This window comes from Carcharodon carcharias, chromosome 20 (genome assembly GCF_017639515.1).
Source record: "Carcharodon carcharias isolate sCarCar2 chromosome 20, sCarCar2.pri, whole genome shotgun sequence".
Taxonomy (NCBI): domain Eukaryota; kingdom Metazoa; phylum Chordata; class Chondrichthyes; order Lamniformes; family Lamnidae; genus Carcharodon; species Carcharodon carcharias.
The window spans coordinates 86,725,767-86,746,478 of record NC_054486.1 but is presented as its reverse complement, the minus strand read 5'-3'; the positions used below and the strand labels follow the sequence as shown (position 1 = coordinate 86,746,478).

Sequence of the window (20,712 nt, the reverse complement as noted above, 5' to 3'; positions counted from 1 at the left end):
GGACAAGGGCTGCAGATACATGGGAACACTACCACCTGGAAGTTCCCCTCCAAGCCACTCACCATCCTGACTTGGAAATATATCGCCGTCCCTTCACTGTCATGGGGTCAAAATCCTGGAACTCTCTCCCTAACAGCACTGTGGGTGTACCTACACCAAATGGATTGCAATGGTTCAAAAGGGCAGTTCACCACCAACTTCTCAAGGACAGTTAGGGATGGGCAATAAATGCTGGCCCAGCCAGCAGAGTCCACATCCCTTGAATAAATTTTTAAAAATGGAGTTTCCCTTTCAAATGCCAAAGTTCCCCATTAATGCAAATGTAGCAATGTTGAGCTACAGCTTTCGTTGTGTCAGCATCACAGATGAACATTCGTATTCCACCAATTTTTTATGAAGGTGGTTAACAATGTGATAATGACCAGGTAACCTGTTTTTTTGTGAAATCCACAAACAGAACTGTCCCAGTAGACCGATCGTGTCAGCTTGCTCCTGCCCCCACGGAACTCATTTCTCGTTATCTTGACTCCCTTCTCTGTCCCCTTGTCCAGTCCCTTCCCACCTACATCTGTGATTCCTCTGACACCTTACGTCACATCAACAATTTCCAGTTCCCAGGCCCCAACCGCTTCCTCTTCACCATGGACGTCCAAAAAAAAATTTAAAATGAGTTCTGTTGAAGGGTCATGAGAACTCGAAACGTCAACTCTTTTCTTCTCCGCCGATGCTGCCAGACCTGCTGAGTTTTTCCAGGTAATTCTGTTTTTGTTTTGTTTTGTGATGTTGGTGGAAGGATAGAAACTGGCTAGAACACAAGGGATAACTCCCCTGCTCTTCTTTGAATAGTCCATGGGGTCTTTTACATCCGCCTCAGCAAGCAGATGGTATTACTAGTTCTGTCGAAGGGTCATGAGGACTCGAAACATCAACTCTTTTCTTCTCCGCCGATGTTGCCAGACCTGCTGAGTTTTTCCAGGTAATTCTGTTTTTGTTTTGGTACCTTAGGATCTCATCCAAAAGACAGCAGCATCCGGCAAAGCAGTGCTCCCGCAGCACTGCAATGGAGCGTCAGCTTTGATTTTTCCTCCTCAAGCTCTGGGGTGGCAGACCTGAACCCCGAACCTTGCGATTCTGAGGCAGAAGCGATACCAACTGAGCCACAGCTGACGCCCTTATGCCTACTGCTTGGCAGTATACCTACTCCTTGGTTTATCCCTTACGGATGCTTCCACATGTCATGGGCTTGCATTCGGTGACTTCCTTCATTTGTCAGCCTTGGTTTTCCTTTTGAAGCTATGGCTCCACATTTTTTTTCTCTTTCGAGTCAGCTCGTACTTGAATGAGCCGCTGCATCATCACTGCGACGGGTGCGCGCCCGGTATGCGCGCGGTGCGCCGGCCCGGGCGACGTGCGCGCTCCCGCGACATCGAGACATCGTCCCCACCTCCCCCGGGACGGTCCCGCCCCATTTTCCCAGAATATCATCATTGCTCAGCTCGGATAGAGTGAGCGGAGAGAGAGAAGGGAAATAAGAGAGAGAGAAAAGCTGAGCCGAGCTCGGAAGCTTTGAAGTGATAAATTAATTAATCCAGAGAGAGAGAGAGAGAGAGCGAGAGAGAAGTTTCTAGAACCCGCCGGTTGGGAGATTTTAAGCGGCCGGTTGTGGGGCACTGAGCGCCCGGCGGTTAAGATGGGGCTGAAAGCGGGCGGCTGGTGGGGGCTGGTCCGCTACCTGCACCACCCCGACCAAGTGGCCCGATTTCAGCGGCTGTGCGGCGTGTTGGCCGTCCGCTCCGCCCATCATCCGCTCTCAAACGGCGACTGCCGCCACCCCGGGGCCGGAGGAGGAGGAGGAGGAGGAGGAGGCGGGGGGGAGCCGGAGGAGAGCGGCGCTAGTTACCGGGGGGAGGAACCGCAGCCTGGCGGTGACGGCGGCAAGCGGCATCTCGGCAAGAAGAACGGCGTGGCCTGCGAGCCGGCGGGCCCGACCCGGCCCTGCAGCGACACGCCGGCGGCGGCCGATCGCAGGGACAAGCCGAGGCGGAGGAACTCGCTGAACGACGACGGTGGTGGGGGGAAGGGGGGGGAGGAGGAGGAGGAGGCGGCGGGCACCGAGTTCATCGTCCGCAACCGGCTGCTCTATTACCTCTTCAGCTTCGGCACCGAGCTGGGCAACGAGCTCTTCTACATCACCTTCTTCCCCTTCTGGCTCTGGAACATCGACCCCTACGTCGGCCGCCGGCTCATCGTTATCTGGGTGTGGGTCATGTACCTGGGCCAATGCACCAAGGACATCATCCGCTGGCCCCGGCCCCGCTCCCCTCCTGTTGTCAAGGTGGAGATCTTCTATGACTCCGAGTACGGGATGCCCTCCACACACGCCATGTCGGGCACGGCCATCCCCTTCTCGCTTTTCTTCCTAACCGTCGGCCGGTGGCAGGTAATTTTTTTTCCTCCTTGTCGTTGCTGCAGAAATCTAATGAGCGATCACTTTTGGGCTCGACTCTTTTACTTATCACCTGGACCTGTCACTGGGGTGGTCAGGGACTGGGGTGGGTACTCCATGGTCCTTGGTTTGAACGTGATTTCTACCTCCCCCGCCCCCCTTTAATGTTATCTTTTTGCTCCCTGCTTGTGGTTGGTACCAATGCTGGCCGCAGAGTTGGATGTCGTCCTTCATTCGTGGGCTTGTGGAGGCTAGTTTTCAAGTTGGCGTGCCACCTGAAATGAAAAGTAAAAGATTTGGGCAATCGTCGCATGAAGCGTGTTTTTTAAACGCTGATCTTTCGGGCACAGGGTGAAGGAGGATTGTTTTGCAGTACAGCATTTGTGCCAAGCTTTAGATAAACCTGCAACTTTGTTTTGTGCGTTTTTAAGAAAAACTGAATAAAACGCCAACATTGTCATACCTTTCAACTAATACTTGTGATTTGGTTGATTTCATGGCTACGGGGGTAAACAATGAAATTCTTGAGGTCATAGGGACTCGAAACGTTAACTCTGTCTTTCTCTCCACAGATGCTGTTAGACCTGCTTGAGTTTTTCCAGCATTTTTTGTTTTAGTAAAAGTTAATTAGAGCGGTTTTGAACGTTCATACAACTGTAATCCTTTCAATGATAAATACTTGTTGCTTAGATTTAAAGGCATGTTTTCACTATAGTTAAAGGTTTGAGACCAGAGCCAGCAAACCCAAACTGTACCTGTATTGCCTATTCTGTGTTAGTCTGTGCCTGAGGTTACGAATTTTTTGCATACTAGAGCAAGTCAGCATATACTGTTCTCTACTTAACAGCATTCAGATGCTTGTCAGGTTTTAGTGTTAACAAAGAACCGATGGTACTACCGTCGGACTTTACAACATTTCAAAGTAGAACATAAAAATAGGCAGTGTGTGTCAGTTATTTGTCATGAGTGATGTTTAATTGGAACTTTTTTATTTTGTTACTGGATTATAACTTCTGACTTTAATTGTTCTGTTGGACTAAGAATGAAGTAAGAAATCAGTTTTATAGCATTAGAGAGAAAGGTGCTGCGATCCATCCATGTAGGGCTCAGGGGATGCAATAGTCCTTGTCTCGTCTCATTTCTGCTTTGCTCCCTTCTGTTATGTGCCACCTTGTCCTGGAAAGAGAGATGAAGAATGTCAGTGATTGTATTTGGGTGATGGGCCTGAATAGCTGGAGGTATGTGGAGCCGGTGGGAGAGGCTGGCAGCATTGGTGGGTGTGTGAGCATGAAGTGGAGTATCGAACTGCTATGTGTTAATCCTGTGTTCCAGATGCTACTGATTGCTGAATGAAGGGGGTTGGTGGTATGATGTACTGAACAATGAGAAAGGCGAGTGGAACTGTGGTTAGGAGATGTTATGTAAAGGTGCATACACTGACCTTGACCACTCACGTGAGGTCATTAGATTTCTTGTAGCACCGCTGCCAGATCCTCTGGTCCAGACTCTTGGTATTTACCTCCCTGTCTACGTGACCCCAGTCTCTTCTGACAGTTGCAGTTTATGGCTTGCTGCAGCCCCTCTGCCTCCAGCAGGACCATGGCACCTCTGCTGCTGTCCATCTTCATCAGTAAGGTTTCCAGTGGCTCATCCATGAATCTGGAGCCCTCTCAGTGCCTTGGTGACCCATTTTCCCTATTTAGAAATGGAGCAATAATATTCAGCAGCAGACTCCTGTCAACCAGTACAGCTGCTCTTTAAGAGGGACAGACTGCCTTTAAGAACAGAAAACTAGCTGTACCATGTGCTGTCAGCAAATGCCACTCAACTTCCTGCTGATTGTGACAGCCAGCCATATGGCAGATGCTTGGCCCTTCACTAAAATCACGTAAATAAGTACCAAATGTGAATACTGCTTACCTTAACAACAACTTGTATATATATCATCCACCGGAACTGGTGCAAGCAGGTTGCAAATTGTTACTCCTGTCCCCCACCCAAATAATGGTGCAAACCAATTTTTAGCCCCAGTGCTATGTAGATTTACTGAAGTCTAAAATGTCAAAGTAACTTACTTAATAAAAAAAAACACTTTGCAGGAAATCCAATTGAAATGAATAAAAGCAGAAGCTTTCCCCTCACAGGTAGGATATGGATATAACCAGTACATCAGTTATTGAAAAATATCATTGGCTTTCGTTCCAAAGCAATGTGGATATTAAATGACTTCAGTAATCTTTTGTGAAAGCCTTGTAGAGGAAATTGTAATAGCCAGAAAAATGAAACAGACAGCCTCTGCTTTCTTTTGGGGAGGCGCACGTGAAAGGTGGAAGTCTTTTGATTTTTAAACTCATTTTTTTAAAGTTAAAATTCCTCTGTACAGTTTGCATTTCTGACAGAACCCGTTTAAAAAAGCACTGCTTATTTTATCCCCTTATGTTTCGTGGAGTACAACAGATGGAAGAATTAACTGGTCAGCCCATCTGGTTAGCGATGACATCATATCTTGGTGCGGTGACTGGAAACATTGTTTCTCGGCTGGAAGAAGGCATTAGCACTGCATGCTTTGTGAGCACATGCAGATACATCCTTCACTATCTGATGTTGTAGTGTAATCCAGAAACACATTCATTTAGTAACAACTATGACTAATACATTACTGCAAATAAAAATGCTAATGCAAATCTAGGGCTAATCTCTTCAAGTTTTTTATCTGTAATTTACTGGATTTTAATTTTAATTAGGCTTCATAGGATATTAATGTATCGCTAACAATACTTTGGTAACTACTTGAAACTAAGTTTGAATATTACGAAATGTATTTGCTTTTGTGGCTGCTGGCTATAAAAGTTAGATTGCTAATTGATGTTCAAAACTCTTGACAAATTACAGCTAGCTTTCCAATACTAACTATACTTGCAATATTTGAATGATGAGTCAACAAGCTATAACTATGAGGAATATCACTGTTAGTTTTTGAATTCCACATGGAAACGTTATCGTTAAAATCCTGAAATGACACTTGAGGGATATATTACAAAGTATAGAATAAAATTTCATGTCTGTTCTACTGAGAATATTTGTCACACTTTGAAAAAAAAGTGCTTTCTATTTTATCTTCCCTGTCTTGGATGAGCAATATTGAAACTGCAGTATGACACCTATTCCAATTAGTGATTTTTCATGAGGCTAGATAACAAATTATACTGTGGGGTATTTCAGTTGTGCCCAATTTGTACTAATCTACCATTGTTCTTTTGCATCTATTTTTTTCAGAATCACTGGATAGTGATCAGAAATAGTAATACAGGTTGCTTCTTTCCCTCCCCTAACCTATGGATGCTGATGTCAAATTTAGAATTCCTGGTACTACTCTGACTCTACTCTGTTTTACCCACTAACACAAAAGCAACATGCTGTAGATGCTGGAAGCATGAAATAAAAACAACAAATGCTGGAAATATTCAGCAGGTCGGGGCAGCACTTGTGAAGAGAAACAGAGTTAATGTTTGCAAGTGGAAAATCTAACAGTGAGCCTTAGATGATTTAAAAATGGAAAAGTTAAGGGGGACTTGCAACTGTTATCGGGTTGTCATGAATGAGATGTTATGATGTGAGCAGGAGTTGGAGATAAAATTAATATTTTGGGTAATCTAATTTTAAAGCTGTGAACCTTGAGATTTGTTTTAATGTTCTTAAATGAATGCTACTTCCTGTATTTGTTAGGGATAACAGTAATAAGGAAATAACCTTCTCGTCTCTTTGAAACTGGGTGCCAATTATTATCAAATGCATTTTTCCAAGGTTAGATTAATAAGTTGTTGGGCATAAAAAAATTGAGTTTTTTTCTTATTGCCAATTTCCCTTTCCATCCCATGGAGGACTTCCCTGCTGCACATTTCCACAAGCGTTATCAGTAGTTGCCTTCAGTACCTTGTTCCATTATTCATGTGTAAGCATTTCCATTTGATAAGTGGCTGCAGGGATTGCATGCGATCATTATGGACTCACCTGATACCCTTCATGCAGACTTCCAGCAGGGATCATTGGCTAATGATTAGAAGTGAAACCATGGCTCATTTGTTTCTCTTTCCTACCTCTCTCTCTTTCTGTACTTTGTGGTACTGAGGCAAATTTTTAACCCATACATTGTCTCAGCTAAGATCAGATAACTTGGCAGATATTACAGTTTTCTTGATTTCTTCTTTCATGGGATGTGGGTATCGCTGGCTTTGTCAGCATTTATTGCTCATTCCAATTTGCCCTTGAAAAGGTCAATCTCAAGTCAAGAAATCAGGTCTTACATTTTCCTAACATGTAACCCCTAGCTGTTCTTTGGATTCACACACTGGCAGCCGTTGGGGCAACCCTGACCAAATTTTAATGCTGAACATCACTCTCCGTATATAATTTTCTCCATACTCTTGGCGCCTCAGTGTAAAAGAAACTGAGAGCATAAAGCCCAGTACTTGCCGGAGCCCATGGCGTTTATTAATGTCAATGTCTAGGTTCTCCTGCTAGTTGGCACCTGGTTTAAGTAAAGGTGGAAATTTGCTTTTTGGGGACTAACATTGAATTAGTTAATTTCTTTGATCTGGTATTTGTTGTGGATCCTGTGCTGTTATTGCATTTTTGTGAAATGCGGTTGAAGAACTTCACCCTGGGAGTGATACTTTGATTGCTAGAATGGCCTGCTGCGACATTCATCGGATGTAAGTATCGCTGGCAAGGGGATTTATTGCCTATCCCTTGAAAAGATGAGCCATTGCCATGAACCATTGCAGTCTATATGATGTAGGTACACCTACAATGCTATTAGGCAAAGAGTTCCAGGATTTGACCTAGCAAAGGAGAGTGGTATAGTTCCAAATCAGGATGGTGTACAGCTTGGGGGGGTACTGGCAGTTGGTGGTGTTTCCATGCATCGGCTGCCCTTGTCCTATGAGATGGTGGAAGTTGTGGGTTTGGAAGACGCTTTTGAAAGACGCTTGAGGAGTCGCTGCAGTGCGTCTTTTCGACGGTACACGCTGCTGCCATTGTGATCCGATTGAGGAGGGCTTGAAAATTTAAGGTGGATGAGATCAAGTAGGCTGCTTTATCCTGAATAGCATTGAGCTCCTTGAGTGTTTTGCAGATATACTCATTTAGGCAAGTGTACAGTATTCTATCATACCCCTAAATGCTGCCTTATAGATAGTGGACAGGCTGTGGAGAGTCAGGAGGTGAGTTACGAACCACAGAATTCCCAATCTCAGACCTGTTACATAGCCACAGTATTTATATGGCTGGTCTAGTTAAGTTTCTGGTGATCCCTCCCCCTTTGCAGGATTTTATGATGGGAGATTCAGCGATGGCAACACCACTAAATGTCAAAGGGAGGTAGTTAAATTTTCTTTTGCTGGTGATGGTCTTCTCCTGGCGCTTTTGTGGTGCAAATGTTATTTGCCATTTATCAGCCCAAGCCTAAAGGTTGCTCATGTCTTGTTGCATACGGATACGGACTGCTTCACTATCTGAAGAGATGCAAATGGTACTGAACACTGTACAATCATTAGCAAATATCCCCACTTCTGACCTCATGATGGAAGGAAGGCCATTGATGAAGCAGCTGAAGATGGTTGGGCTTGGGACACTACCCTGAGGAACTCCTGTATTGATGTCCTAGAACTGAGATGATTTGTCACCAACAACCACATTGATATTCCTTTGTGCTAGGTATGATTTCAATTAATGGAGAGTTTCCCACCAGTTTCCATTGACTTCAGTTTTGCTTGGTCAAATGCTGGCAGTCACTTTCCCCCCTCCTCTGGCATGCAGCTCTTTTGTCCATGTTCAGACCAAGCCCCAAGCCTGTAACGAGGTCTGGAGCTGATTGACCCTGGCTGAACAAAAACAGAGCATTGGTGAGCAGGTTATTATTGGTTTTGGGAATTTTTTACATTGCCAGACAGGTAGCTGTACTGGAACTGCTTGGCTACATGTGTGGCTAGTCCTCAAGCAGTGTTCATTGCTACAGTCGGGGTATTGCCAGAGCCCATGGCGTTTCTTGATACCGCATAGTGAATTGAATTGGCTAATGACTGGCATCTGTGATGCTTGGGACCTTGGGAGGAAGCCATGATAGATCATCCACTCGACACTTCTGACTGAAGGTGGTTGCAAATGCTTCAGCCTTGTCTTTTGCACTGTGTTAGGCTCCATTATCATTGAGGATGGGGAGGTTTGTGGAACCATCTCCTCCAGTTGATTGTTTATTGTCCATCACCATTTACAACTGGATGTAACAGAATTGCAAAGCTTTGACTGATCTGTTAGTTGTGGGATTACTTAGCTCTGTCTGTAGCATGCTGCTTCTGCTGTTCAAATGCACATAGTTCTGTGTTGTAGCTTCATGATCATTAATAAGACTAGCTTCCAGATTTGTTAATAAAATTTAAATTCCCCCAGTTGCTTTGGTTGAATTTGAACTCATTCCCACCGCATTAGCCCAGGCCCCTGGATTCCTCTTCGAGTAACATTACCACTATGCTACCATTCCCCCGTTTTTCTGAAGCCAGAATAATAAAAACCTACCAATCTGATCTCACCCTGCATTTTCTTAACAGCGATTAGATTTTATGCTACATCTGTCGATCTTAGAAGCAGCATAATGCATTGTGCATTATAAGGTAATACTATCTACACAAACCTGTGCCATCCAGCTTGCTGTGAGCAAAGCTCAGAGGGCCCACTGATACTTTAAAGTAAAAGTAAAACTCATTCAGCACAATATTCCAACAGTGATTTGTAATGGCTTTTCAATTCAAAACAAAAGACTTGTCATATAAATTAATCCTATCTCATTGGAATTGACTGTGGCTTCATAATTTTTTTTTAATCTTTTCAGAAGAAACATTCAGGCCTGAATTGAAATTAATTCTCCTATATGGTTGCTGTGCACTGAGTGCTGTATTTCCATGAACAGTGACACCTTGTGTATCATTGTACACTGGTCTCTGCATTATGAATGATATGAGATTAGTGATGCCCACTGCAACAGTGGCCTGTCATGAGTAAATGTAGAACCTATTCACCCTCCTACCCACAAGTCTGTTTTTAGCAATTAAGTTTGTGTAACTTTGACTTACATCAGTCAAACCTTTTGACATTTTTGTTTCAACATTTCCTGTTTCCAATGGCCTAAGCAGATGTGGTTTGAATCGTTATGCAATCTCTCTTGAGTTAAGAGTAAGAGGTGACTTAATTGAAACATATAAGATACAGAGGATTCTTAATGTGGAGAGGATGTTTCCTCTTGTGGGAGAATCTAGTACTAGGGGCCACTGTTTAAAAAATGAGTCACTCATTTAAGGCAAAGATGAGAATTTTTTCCCTCAGAGTCTTTGGGACTCTCTTCATCAAAAGGTGGTGAAGAAGAGTCTTTGGGCATTTTAAGGCACAGCTAGATAGATTCTTGATAAGCAAGGGGATGAAAGATTATCAGGTAGGTGGGAATGCAGTGTTGAAGTTGAAATTAGATCCATCATGATCTTATTGAATGGTGGAGCAAGCATGAAGGGCCGAGTAGCTGACTGCTCTTGGTTCGTATGTTTACGTTAGTTTTCTTCCTATCTCCTTTTTGTTAATGGTGATCCTTCTGTCCTTTGTGGTCTCTAGTCTTTTTTCTCTTTTGCAATCCTTCTCTGAAATTCCCCCTCATGTTTTTCCAAGGCTTCAGTTGCACCATCCTACAGGCTCTGGCTTGACCCTCACCCTTGCTGTTCAAGTCGCAACTCACTGTAAGGTGTCTTAGCATGATTTATAATTTACCCACTTCTGCCAAGACTTTCCTGTTACAATATCTAAGCTTTTAAAAACAAAGTTTGCCATCACCTGACCAGTGTGTCTTCATTTACTTTCTCCTTGCAGCCTCTAAGAGAGTCAATAAGTACCTGCATGGGGACAGCCTCACAAGAAATCAAGGATGCCTGAGCTATATAATTTTATTTAACAATGTATTGTGATAAACATGATCTCCTGGTTCGACTATTGTGAAAGCTTAATACCAATTTATTTTAGCACAGTCTCTTGGGTGCTGCTTAATTTCAACCCCCAGTTAGAGAAGTAACATTCACTTTATGTTGTGCCTCAGCTACAGCATGATCAGTTTGTTTCTGTATCCAAAGCTGTCAGAAGCAGCTGTATCCATTCCCACTGGGAAATAATCAAGAATTCAGTTTCTGGCAGGAATTACGTAATGACCTGCAATTACGTAACCAGTTAATGATGTGTGGGCAAAAGCTGAGCGAATTAGTAAAAATTGGCTCCTTAAGGGCTACAGAGTAACATTGTAGCCAATTGGTTTCAAGTGACTCTATGAAAACACATTTATTTCCAGAGGTTAAGAGCTTCAAAGCTGGATGACAGGTACTGTCTCATAAATTGCTGCACACATTGGAACGCCAGTGGCTATTTCAAAGTTTTATACAGTGTATTTTAGTAATTACTATATGCAACCTAGAGGCTGTTAAAGTTTAACATGTAGGGATTTTTAGGGACAATTAGTTCATCGGAATACCTTTTAATTTCCTGTTGCCCTCCCTTCCTGTTTGCCTCTTGGGTAACCAGCACGCACCATTTCCTTAAAAAAAAGGCAACTTTCTTGCAAGTTCCTAGCTATTGCAATACTGATGAACTATTGTAACATCAACTCATTTAGTTTTTATTCCCTGAATTGAGAATTGTCTTCCATTAGCAACAAAATAATTTAATTTCTCATCCTAACTGCTGTGAACCTTTTTGATCCATCCTTGACTCAACTGTCACTTTCCTCCATTTTTTCTCCTCCACTTTTCCTTCATATGTCTTTTATTCATTGGAAGTGTACTGAGCAGTTTCCTCTGTGCTATAGAATTACCATTATTCTTCAGAAGAAAACGGAGCAGGTCATACGGCCCCTTGAATCTGCTCCACCATTTAATATAATGGCTGATCCTTGACCTGAGTTCCCCATATTCCTTGATTCCCTTTATAGTTCAAAAATCTATCAGTCTTGAATGTGCTCAGTGATTTGAGCATCCACAGCCCTCTGGGATAAGGAATTCCAAAGGTTCACCACTGTCTAAGAGGAGAAATTTCTCCTCATCTCGGTCCGAAATGGACCACCCATTATCCCAAGACTTTATCCCAACCACAGTTCTAGACCCTTGGGAAGCAGCAGCTGCCCTGTCAACCCCTCTCCAAATCTTGCCTGTTTCAATGAAGCCACCCTCCATTCTTCCAAACTCCAGTGAATACATATTCTACTCAGTCTCTCCTCATAAGATGACCCTCTCGTCCAAGGAATCAATTTAGTGTGCACATTGTGCAAAATAATGGGGCTGCAACGTTATGTTGTCCTGAAGCTGGGCAGTGGATAAGACTGATCCACACTTATGGTTGCTTGTAAATGGCTGTTTCCATTTTTTGCATTATAAATATGTAGCCACTTTATAACTAGATTTAAAATTCAAACATAATTAGAATGATTTACGCTCTACCTTTCTTTAAAGTGCTGGTAAAACTTGAGCTTAAAATTTGTTGAACTTTTTGTGACTAGCTTGATGTCAGAGGTGTTAGGGATGTGTAGTTTCAATCCCTTGCATAGCATGATGTCTGCTTACTAACTGCAGCTAAAGCTGGTTAGGTATGAATTAAAAGCAATAGGTCACTCGGCCCTTCATGCCTGCTTCGCCATTCAGTAAGATCATGGCAGACAGCAGTGTATCATCTACAAGATGCACTGGAGGAATTCACTAAGGCTCCTTAGACAGCACTTTCGAAACCCATGACCACTACCACCTAGAAGGACGAGGGCAGCAGAGAGATGGGAACACCACCACCTGGAGGTTCCCCTCAAAGTCACTCAACATTCTGACATGGAAATACATCGCTGTTCCTTCACTGTCGCTGAGTCAAAATCCTGGAACTCCCTTCCTAACAGCACTGTGGGTGTACCTACACCACATGGACTGCAGCGGTTCGAGAAGGCAGCTCACCATCACCTTCTCGAGCAACTAGGGATGGGGCAATAAATGCTGGCCCAGCCAGCGAAGCCCACATCCCACAAATGAATTTTTTAAAAAAGATCTATTTTAGTTGGCATATCTATTACAGTAACCTCTCATTTAAGGTAAGCCTTTTGCAGGTGGAATGCACCTTGTGATTTCAATTACAACAATGTTTTCTGTCATGAGCTGTATACACAATGCATTGTTGTAAATTTCTGGTGCATAATACTGAAGAATATTTTTCTAAACACAGGCCTTTAGGCACTATAAGCCTATCTCTGTATTAACAATTCTTATGTTTGCGTACCTGAGTGGAGTGATATGAGTTTTTATACACTGAGCCATCATGGCAAAACAGATTCTTCCACATTTGGAATAATCTCTGAAATCATTTTGTGCAATATAACACTACATTTCTGATTTGATTTGGGATGCAACTTGGGAGCATATAGATCTTCTGCTCCTTCAGCCATGGGTAGAGACCCTGTTGGGGAAAGAAGATGAAGTAACTTCCAAGAAATTTGTTATTAAAATATAGTCAAATCATCTGGTGAGATTACTAAATAGTAGGAAAAGTCCTGCTGCGTTTCCTATGTTATAGCAGTGACCATAGTTTTAAAGTACTTCATTGGATATAAAGTATTTAGGGATGCACTGAGGTCATGAAAGATTCCATATAAATGCCTGAACTGTCGTTTCTTCCAATAACATTATCAGCTTTAAATGCACTGTTAATTTGTTTTTATTAGAATCGAGGTTCTTGGAGCCTATAGATAATAACTGCTGTATGAGATTTATAGAAAAAAATACCTTCTATGAATGCTTGTGTTGTAGAAAATGCACACAGTGGATATTAATTTCTCATTTCAGTTTTCACAGTGTACAATATGGGACCATTTTTTTATGGTTCTAAAGTTAAAAGTGAAAGGAACTCCAAAAAAACCAGCATCCTCTAATTTCTTTTGATTTTGGAAATCCATAAGACCAATCAATGGAGGTTAGAAATAAAAAAAAGATTTATTAGGGATTTAGATTAATTAGGGGTTTTAGGAATTATTATGGTAGTAATTTGCAGACCTATGTGCGGGCTTGAAATCTTTTCTTTTGTTAATAAATGTTTAATTTAGTTTTTTTTTAAAAATCTCTGAAGCTGTGGTGGACTTATTACTTCTGAATTCAGGGCATGCACCTCGAAATAAACACAAATTGCAAAACCTTTGTGATAGCATGAACATGTTTCCCTCGTGGATTCGATGCGCCTGACACACATCATCTGCCACGTCATGGCGTTTATATAGCAGTTACCAAAACCATTGTACTTCTCAAAGTGCTTTGCATTCAAGGAAATATATATGAATTGTAGTGACTGTTGTAAAGTAGGACATGTGGTAGCCAATTTGCACACAGTAAACGGCCACAAACAGCAATGTGATACTGACCATATAATTTTTTATGATGTTGACTGAGGGATAAGTATTGGCCAGAACACTGGAGATAATTCCCTTTGCTCTTTTTTAAAATAGTGCCATGGGGATATTTTACAACCACTCAAACAAGCAGGTGGGACCTTGGTTTAGCATCTCATTAGAAAGAAGGCGCCTTTGACAGTGCCACATTCCCTCCATACTAGTCTGGAGTGTCAGCCTTGAGTTTTCATGCTGAAGCCCCAGAATGAGACTTGAACCCAGAACATTGCGACTCCAGCAGGAGTGTTACCAACTCAGCCATAGCTGACAGTACAAAAAAATTATGGCTTAACATGTTGCTGCCAAGGCACAGGAGCCCTCTTTTCCTGTCTGAAAAGAGTCTGCACATGGTTACTTCACTTCTGCAATTGCACCTGCTGGCCATTTGAGTAGCAATGCATCCAAACACTCAGCATTCACTTGGGTAACATTTGTTGGCTTCCACCTCATAAATTTGATTTTTTTTTCCCCCCAATTGGATGCTGTGTTAGTCATGGCTCAGTTGTAGCACTCTTGCCTCTGACTCTGGGTTCAAGTTCCACTCCAGAGATTTGAGCGCAAAAAATCTAGGCTGACGTTCCAGTGCAATGTTGTAGAATTGCAGCACTACCTGAGGTGTCTTAGTTCAGATGAGATGTTAGTGAGTTAATGCAGTCTGGGGGGGATCTTTGGCAGCAAATATGAAATGTAACAATGCCAAGACCTGCAATTCAGCCATGTGAATTTTAAAGTTTTATAATTACATCAGCTTCAGAAATCAAATACACAACTTTTACTGCTTTATGTGGTTAATTGATTCAAGGACTGTTCTCTCAGGTGGGCATAAAGACTTTGAAGCAAAGCAGTGGAGTTAATAGCCGGTGCCCTAGTCAATATGTACCACTTGATTGACATCACTTTCGAAAAATAATTATCTGGTCATAATCACTATTGTTTGCGGGAGCTTGCTGTGCACAAATTGACTGCTGTATTTCTGACATTACAACATTGGCTACACCACAAAAGTACTTTGGCTGTAAAGCTCTTTGGAGCGTCCTGAGATTGTGAAAAGTGGTATTTAAATACGAGTTTATTTTTTCCCTCTAAGCATGTTAGCACATGAATCAACCTCCTTGAAATATTAAAACTGTTGTCTGAACTTCAGCAGAAATATATGTTCTTCTAACCTCAGTATGAGTAATATGCAGCTAACTGACTGCATATAAATAGCCTGGATAATCCTGTAAATACTATATATATTTAAAGCTGTAATGAAGACTTTTAGTGGACAACAGTTTTCTGTTGAACCACACAGGAACCTTTGTGCTCCAGCATTCGTGCTGGGTTCCAGAAGTTCCATTGTTACTTCTCCATTATTTGACTTTGGCACACAATCACTTTAAACATTGAGTTTGTTCAGTTCAGGTGATTTTATTTTCTTTCCTTGCCTTCATAGTGAGTAAATGCAGTCTGGGGGTGGGGGGGGTCCTTGGCAGCAAATATAAAATGTAACAATGCTAAGACCTGCAATTCAGCCATGTGAATTTTAAAGTTTTATAATTACATCAGCTTCAGAAATCAAATACACAACTTTTACTGCTTTATGCGGTTAATTGATTCAAGGACGTAAATCAATTATTTTTCTAACTAAATTTTTGCATCAGTGTCACATAATAAACAATTGAAATTTTAAAACAAAAACAGAATTACCTGGAAAAACTCAGCAGGTCTGGCAGCATCGGCGGAGAAGAAGAGTTGACGTTTCGAGTCCTCATGACCCTTCGACAGAAATTTTAATCCTTTTTTGTATCTTTAACCGTTGCAGTTGAGCATTATTATGTAAAATAAATCCTAGGAGTTCAGTCATTAGTTTCAGGGAGCAGAGTCCAACAGATTGCTAGTATTTCATTACTGCAAGCGTTAAGTTTACTTGTGAGCAATCTAGCGTTGTATAGTGTATATGTTTAGCAAGACAGTAATTAAACACTAATTATTAATCTTATATAGTACTTTGTTCCTTTTAGTTCTGCTCTCTTGGGTATTTTAAATGTAAGGGACTTTTAACAGAGGCCAGAGTTTGGAGTTTTTGGAGGGTAGGCTTAAATGCCAGAAACAGAGGTAATACAGGACCTGGCACCCATGTTTGGAGAGTGGGGTTCTTGGTAAAATCCTGTATCGAGCTTAAGAATGCTAAATAAGTGTTTTTTCTTATTGAGTCAAGGGTCCTTGCACTGTGTCCCCTACCAACTTCTAACTTGCTCTGCCTGAAAATATACAGTGATTCTTTTTTTTTCCCCCAAAGTGCTTTCCATGCAGTGTGTTAATAAACGAAGGAACTTGCACTGATATAATACATTTCTATTCTCAGGATATCCTAAAACAATTCGAAGCCAATTAATCGTAGCCACTTTTGTGTTGGACGGAAGTGTGAGAACAGCTAAGGGAGTAGATTACCAGATAACCTGATTTTTGTGGTTTTAGTTGAAAGAATAATGTTGACTAATATGTTGAATAGATTCTGCACCTTGAGTGGTGCCATAGGATCTATCTATTCCCACTTTAATAGTTATTCAGAATGTCAGATCCTATCTCATTCCAGCAGCAGCACCTCTGACACTCCTGTTAGACCCCTCCTCCAGTAATGTGCTGAAATATCAGCCTACATTGCATGCTCAGTTTCAATCATCATACACTTCTATCTCTGCAAAAAGTGTGGACTGATACTTTAGCTTTCCTTCAATGAAACATAGTAAATTAATATTGTCTCGTATGTACTCCACAATTGCCAGATATTTGGTCTGCTAGAGTTTTAAGTCTCTGCATCTCCATCCTTGTCTCCGTAAATCCTTCTGTTATGCCATTCCCCATCTGATTTCAAAATCAATTTTATATGAAAGGCATTAGACAAATATAAGTTATTGTGCTTTATTAATATGGTCCTGTTTGTAGCAGTTATTTGGACTTGCATTGGCTTTTGCCCTTGCCCCGACAGTGTGACTTCTGTATCATTGTCACACTATTGTTAGAAAATTGGAGATTATAACAAGACATTATAGCAAGAATGTGCTGTGTTTATTGGAAAGCCAGCTACTGTCCAAATTCTATATAACCCATCCATCAAAGGCCAGCTTCCATTATGACTGTAGGTTCCAGTCTCTTTTTTTTATTCATTCATGGATTGTGGGATTTGCTTTTATGGGCCAGCATTTATTCCCAATACCTAGTTACCCTTGAGAATGTGGTGCCTTCTTGAACCGTTGCAGTCCATGTAGTGTAGGTACACTCACAGTGCTGTTAGGAATGGAGTTCCAGGATTTTGACCCAGCGACAGTGAAGGAACAGCGATATATTTCCAAGTCAGGATGTTGAGTGACTTGGAGGGGAACTTCCAGCTGGTGGTGTTTCCATTTATATGCTGCCCTTGTCCTTCTAGATGGTAGTGGCCGTGGGTTTGGAAGATGCTGTCTAAGGAGCCTTGGTGAATCCCTGCACTGCATCTTGTAGATCGTACACACTGCTGCTACTGTGCGCCAGTGGTGGAGGGAGTCAATGTTTGTAGATGTGTTGCTAATCAAACAGTGTCAAGCTTCTTGAGTGTTGTGGGAGCTGCACTCATCCAAGCAAGTGGGGAGTATTCCATCACACTCCTGACTTGTGCCTTGTAGATAGTGGACAGGCTTTGGGGAGTCAGGAGGTGAGTTACCCATTGCAGAATTCCTAACCTCTTACCTGCTCTTGTAGCCACAGTATTTATATGGCTAATCCAGTTCAGTTTCTGGTCAATGGTAACCCCCAGGATGTTGATAATGGGGGATTCAATGATGGTAACGCCATTGAACGTCAAAGGGCGATGCTTAGATTCTCCCCTGTTGGAGATGGTCATTGCCCAGCACTTGTGTGGCGCGAATGTTACTTGCCACTTGTCAGTCCAAGCCTGGATATTGCTCAGGTCTTGCTGCATTTGGACATGGACTGTTTCAGTATGTGAGGAATCACGAATGGTGCTGAACATTGTGCAGTCATCAGTGAACATCCCCACTTCTGACCACCTGATGGAAGGAAGGTCGGTGGTGAAGCAGCTGAAGATGGTTGGGCTGAGGACATCCTGAGGAACTCCTGCAGTGATGTCCTGGAACTGAGATGAATGATTGCCAACAACCACAACCATCTTCCTTTGTGCTAGGTATGACTCCAACCAATGGAGAGTTTTCCCCCTGATTCCCATTGACTCCAGTTTTGCTGGGGCTCCTTGATGCCACACTCAGTCAAATGTGGTTTGATATCAACTTAATATACAAATAATTTCAAGGAAATAACCTGCAATGTATACCATACTCTAAAGTTCTGATGGCGATATCCCAACATTGTGAATGGACAGTAACCAACAGTGTAGTGATGTTTCAAGACTGATGGAATGACTTGTGTACGCTGCATCTCTCCCACAGAGATATCTCTGTTGTTCGCTAATGTATACTTGGGTGTGTAAGTGGAAAAAGTCGACAGTTTAAGTCACTCAATATTGTCCGGACTACCTTTTTTAAACTTGTGCAAGGTAACATTCGATCAGGGTTCCCATTAAGAGGTGCTCATTAACATATACATACCATATTTAATAATTTAGGAGATGAGGTTCTTTTTATTGGGAACAGAAAAGACTTAGCCACTCTTTTCAGCTTCTGGTCTAATCTAATATACAGCCTTGCTGTCAAGATGGTAAGTCATTAAATATTTATTTATTACATAGTTTAGTTTTATTATATGTGAAACCCTTTGGAATTTGATTTTATATTTTGTTATCAAAACAAATGGCCAAAAAGGATTAGGGGCGATCCCTTTAAAGCCCTGATTGCAGAAGTGAGGAAAGGGAGTTGTACAAATTTTGCCTATTCGTTCTTAAAGTTGTTAGTTGGCTTTAAGACTAAGCACCAATCCAAACATGGAAAGATCTGGCACTAATTTAACTAATTTTGGGAACTTTCAGGGGTAGGTGATTATGATGGGAGCTGTGGCCAGATCTGTTATTCAATAAAAATTGTTGATTACTACAACAATTCTGGCTGCATGCACTAATTTTAGTAGAAGACATTTTAAATGCAGTCCAAGTGGCTGTACTTCGATTATTTATTTAACAAACATCTACCAGCATTGAGTGCGAACCTTGCACTCTTAATTTTGCCTCAACATTTGGAATTCTACATGAATTTATCAGACACAGCAACTTTGTGCAGCTTCTAGGTTGTTGTGCAACAGTTGCAAGTAACACTTTGACTTCAGAGTGATTGCTGGGAATGTTGACTTGCAAAATGAGACATGTCAGACCTAGCCCTGTTTTTCATTCAGAATGTGGTTAGATGCTCCTTACCCTTTGCCATGACGTGACCATTCGGATTGTCTGGTTGTTGGTTGAGCCTGCTTTCATGTTGGGAGTGGTTATTCTGATTGGTTGTGTATGATTGGTATTGCTGACTAGGTCAATAGTTCCCCTCCCCACACAATATTACTGGTGTTCCTTTGGCACTGAAGTATGATGTTTTCGCTCGAATTGCACACCATTTTAGAGAACCAATAGGCAATAAACAAGGAAGTAAGAATCAATAAAACACTGTCATACACTGCTTTCCATCTTAAAATATTAACCAATATACACAAAAAGAAGCAGACTTGAGGGGTTGATTGGCTTACTCCTCTTATTTCTTAAGCTCTTATGTTTTTATTTCTAACCAAAAATGCAGTTATCCATATCAGGATTCCCATTTCACTATGTGTAGGTAATGGCTAATATATTGGCCTAGAGAGGCTCTAATGCTGTATTATTTCTCAATGTTCTCATTGACCTCTCTTCAATAATGGTAAAATGTATGCTGACATTTTGAAACTTTTAGTACCCTTTGGTTTTTACATTTTCTGCCTTTTGTGGTTTTGCAACCTTTGAAATAGATGCCATAAATCCTGTTCACCAACTTAAAAAGAGTGCTAAAAATAAAAACAGTGCCAAAAAAGCTCTGGCAGCATCTGTGGAGAGAGGAAAAGAGTTAATGTTTTGAGTCCAATATGACTCTTCATCTAGGAATTCATGATTAAGAATCTCCGAGCAGTTTTTATTTGAGGTTGGCCTCTAAATACTAAATAGGATTTTGTAACATACCAGAAAGCTACAAGTGCAATTCTTTTATAATGGACATGTGTAGCAGATCAATCATTGTTTTGAGAGCAAGTGTGATGCATTAGAGCTACAGTTCTGATGTAGTATCTCAAACCAGTAGTGAGACTAGAGAGCAACAACTTTGTATTCCTATAGCACCTTTAAAATGTCCTAAGGTACTTCACAGGAGAGTTGCCAAATAAAACCTGACACCAAGTCACTGATTTTAGGACAGATGACTGAAGATTTGGGGCAAAGTGTTTTAAAGGAAGAGAGAGAGATGGAGATGTTGGGGGTGGGGGGTGAATGCCAGAGTTTAGGACTGAAGGTACAATTGTGATGTTGGAAAGATTAAAATTGGGGATGCTTAAGAGGTCAGAATTGGAGGAGTGAAGAGACTGCAGGAGGCGACAGATGGAAAAGGAAGAAGCTGGGATCAATCTGTTTGGAGCAAAGAAGGTTATGAGGAGATTTAATAGTTGTTTTGATAGAGTAAAGAATCACAGAATAGTAACAGCACAGAAGGAGGCCGTTCAAATCATTACGAGAAGCTGTTACCACTGAGAAGGGTCAGTGACCAGAGGACAAAGATTGACAAAACCAAGGGAAGATGAGGACTTTTTTTTTCATTCAGCTAGTTGCATTAATATG

The 20,712-nt window shown here is 41.7% G+C and overlaps 1 protein-coding gene across 1 annotated transcript in view; it reads left to right on the top strand.

Annotated features, from left to right (window-relative positions):
- The first annotated feature begins 1,493 nt into the window (after nucleotides 1–1,493).
- sgpp1b (sphingosine-1-phosphate phosphatase 1b) overlaps nucleotides 1,494–20,712 on the top strand; it is a 42,744-nt gene continuing 23,525 nt past the window's right edge. The window contains exon 1 of the mRNA XM_041214561.1: nucleotides 1,494–2,440. Within this exon, the coding sequence (XP_041070495.1) occupies nucleotides 1,691–2,440 (750 nt within the window). The 5' untranslated portion in view covers nucleotides 1,494–1,690. The remainder of the gene's footprint in view (nucleotides 2,441–20,712) is intronic.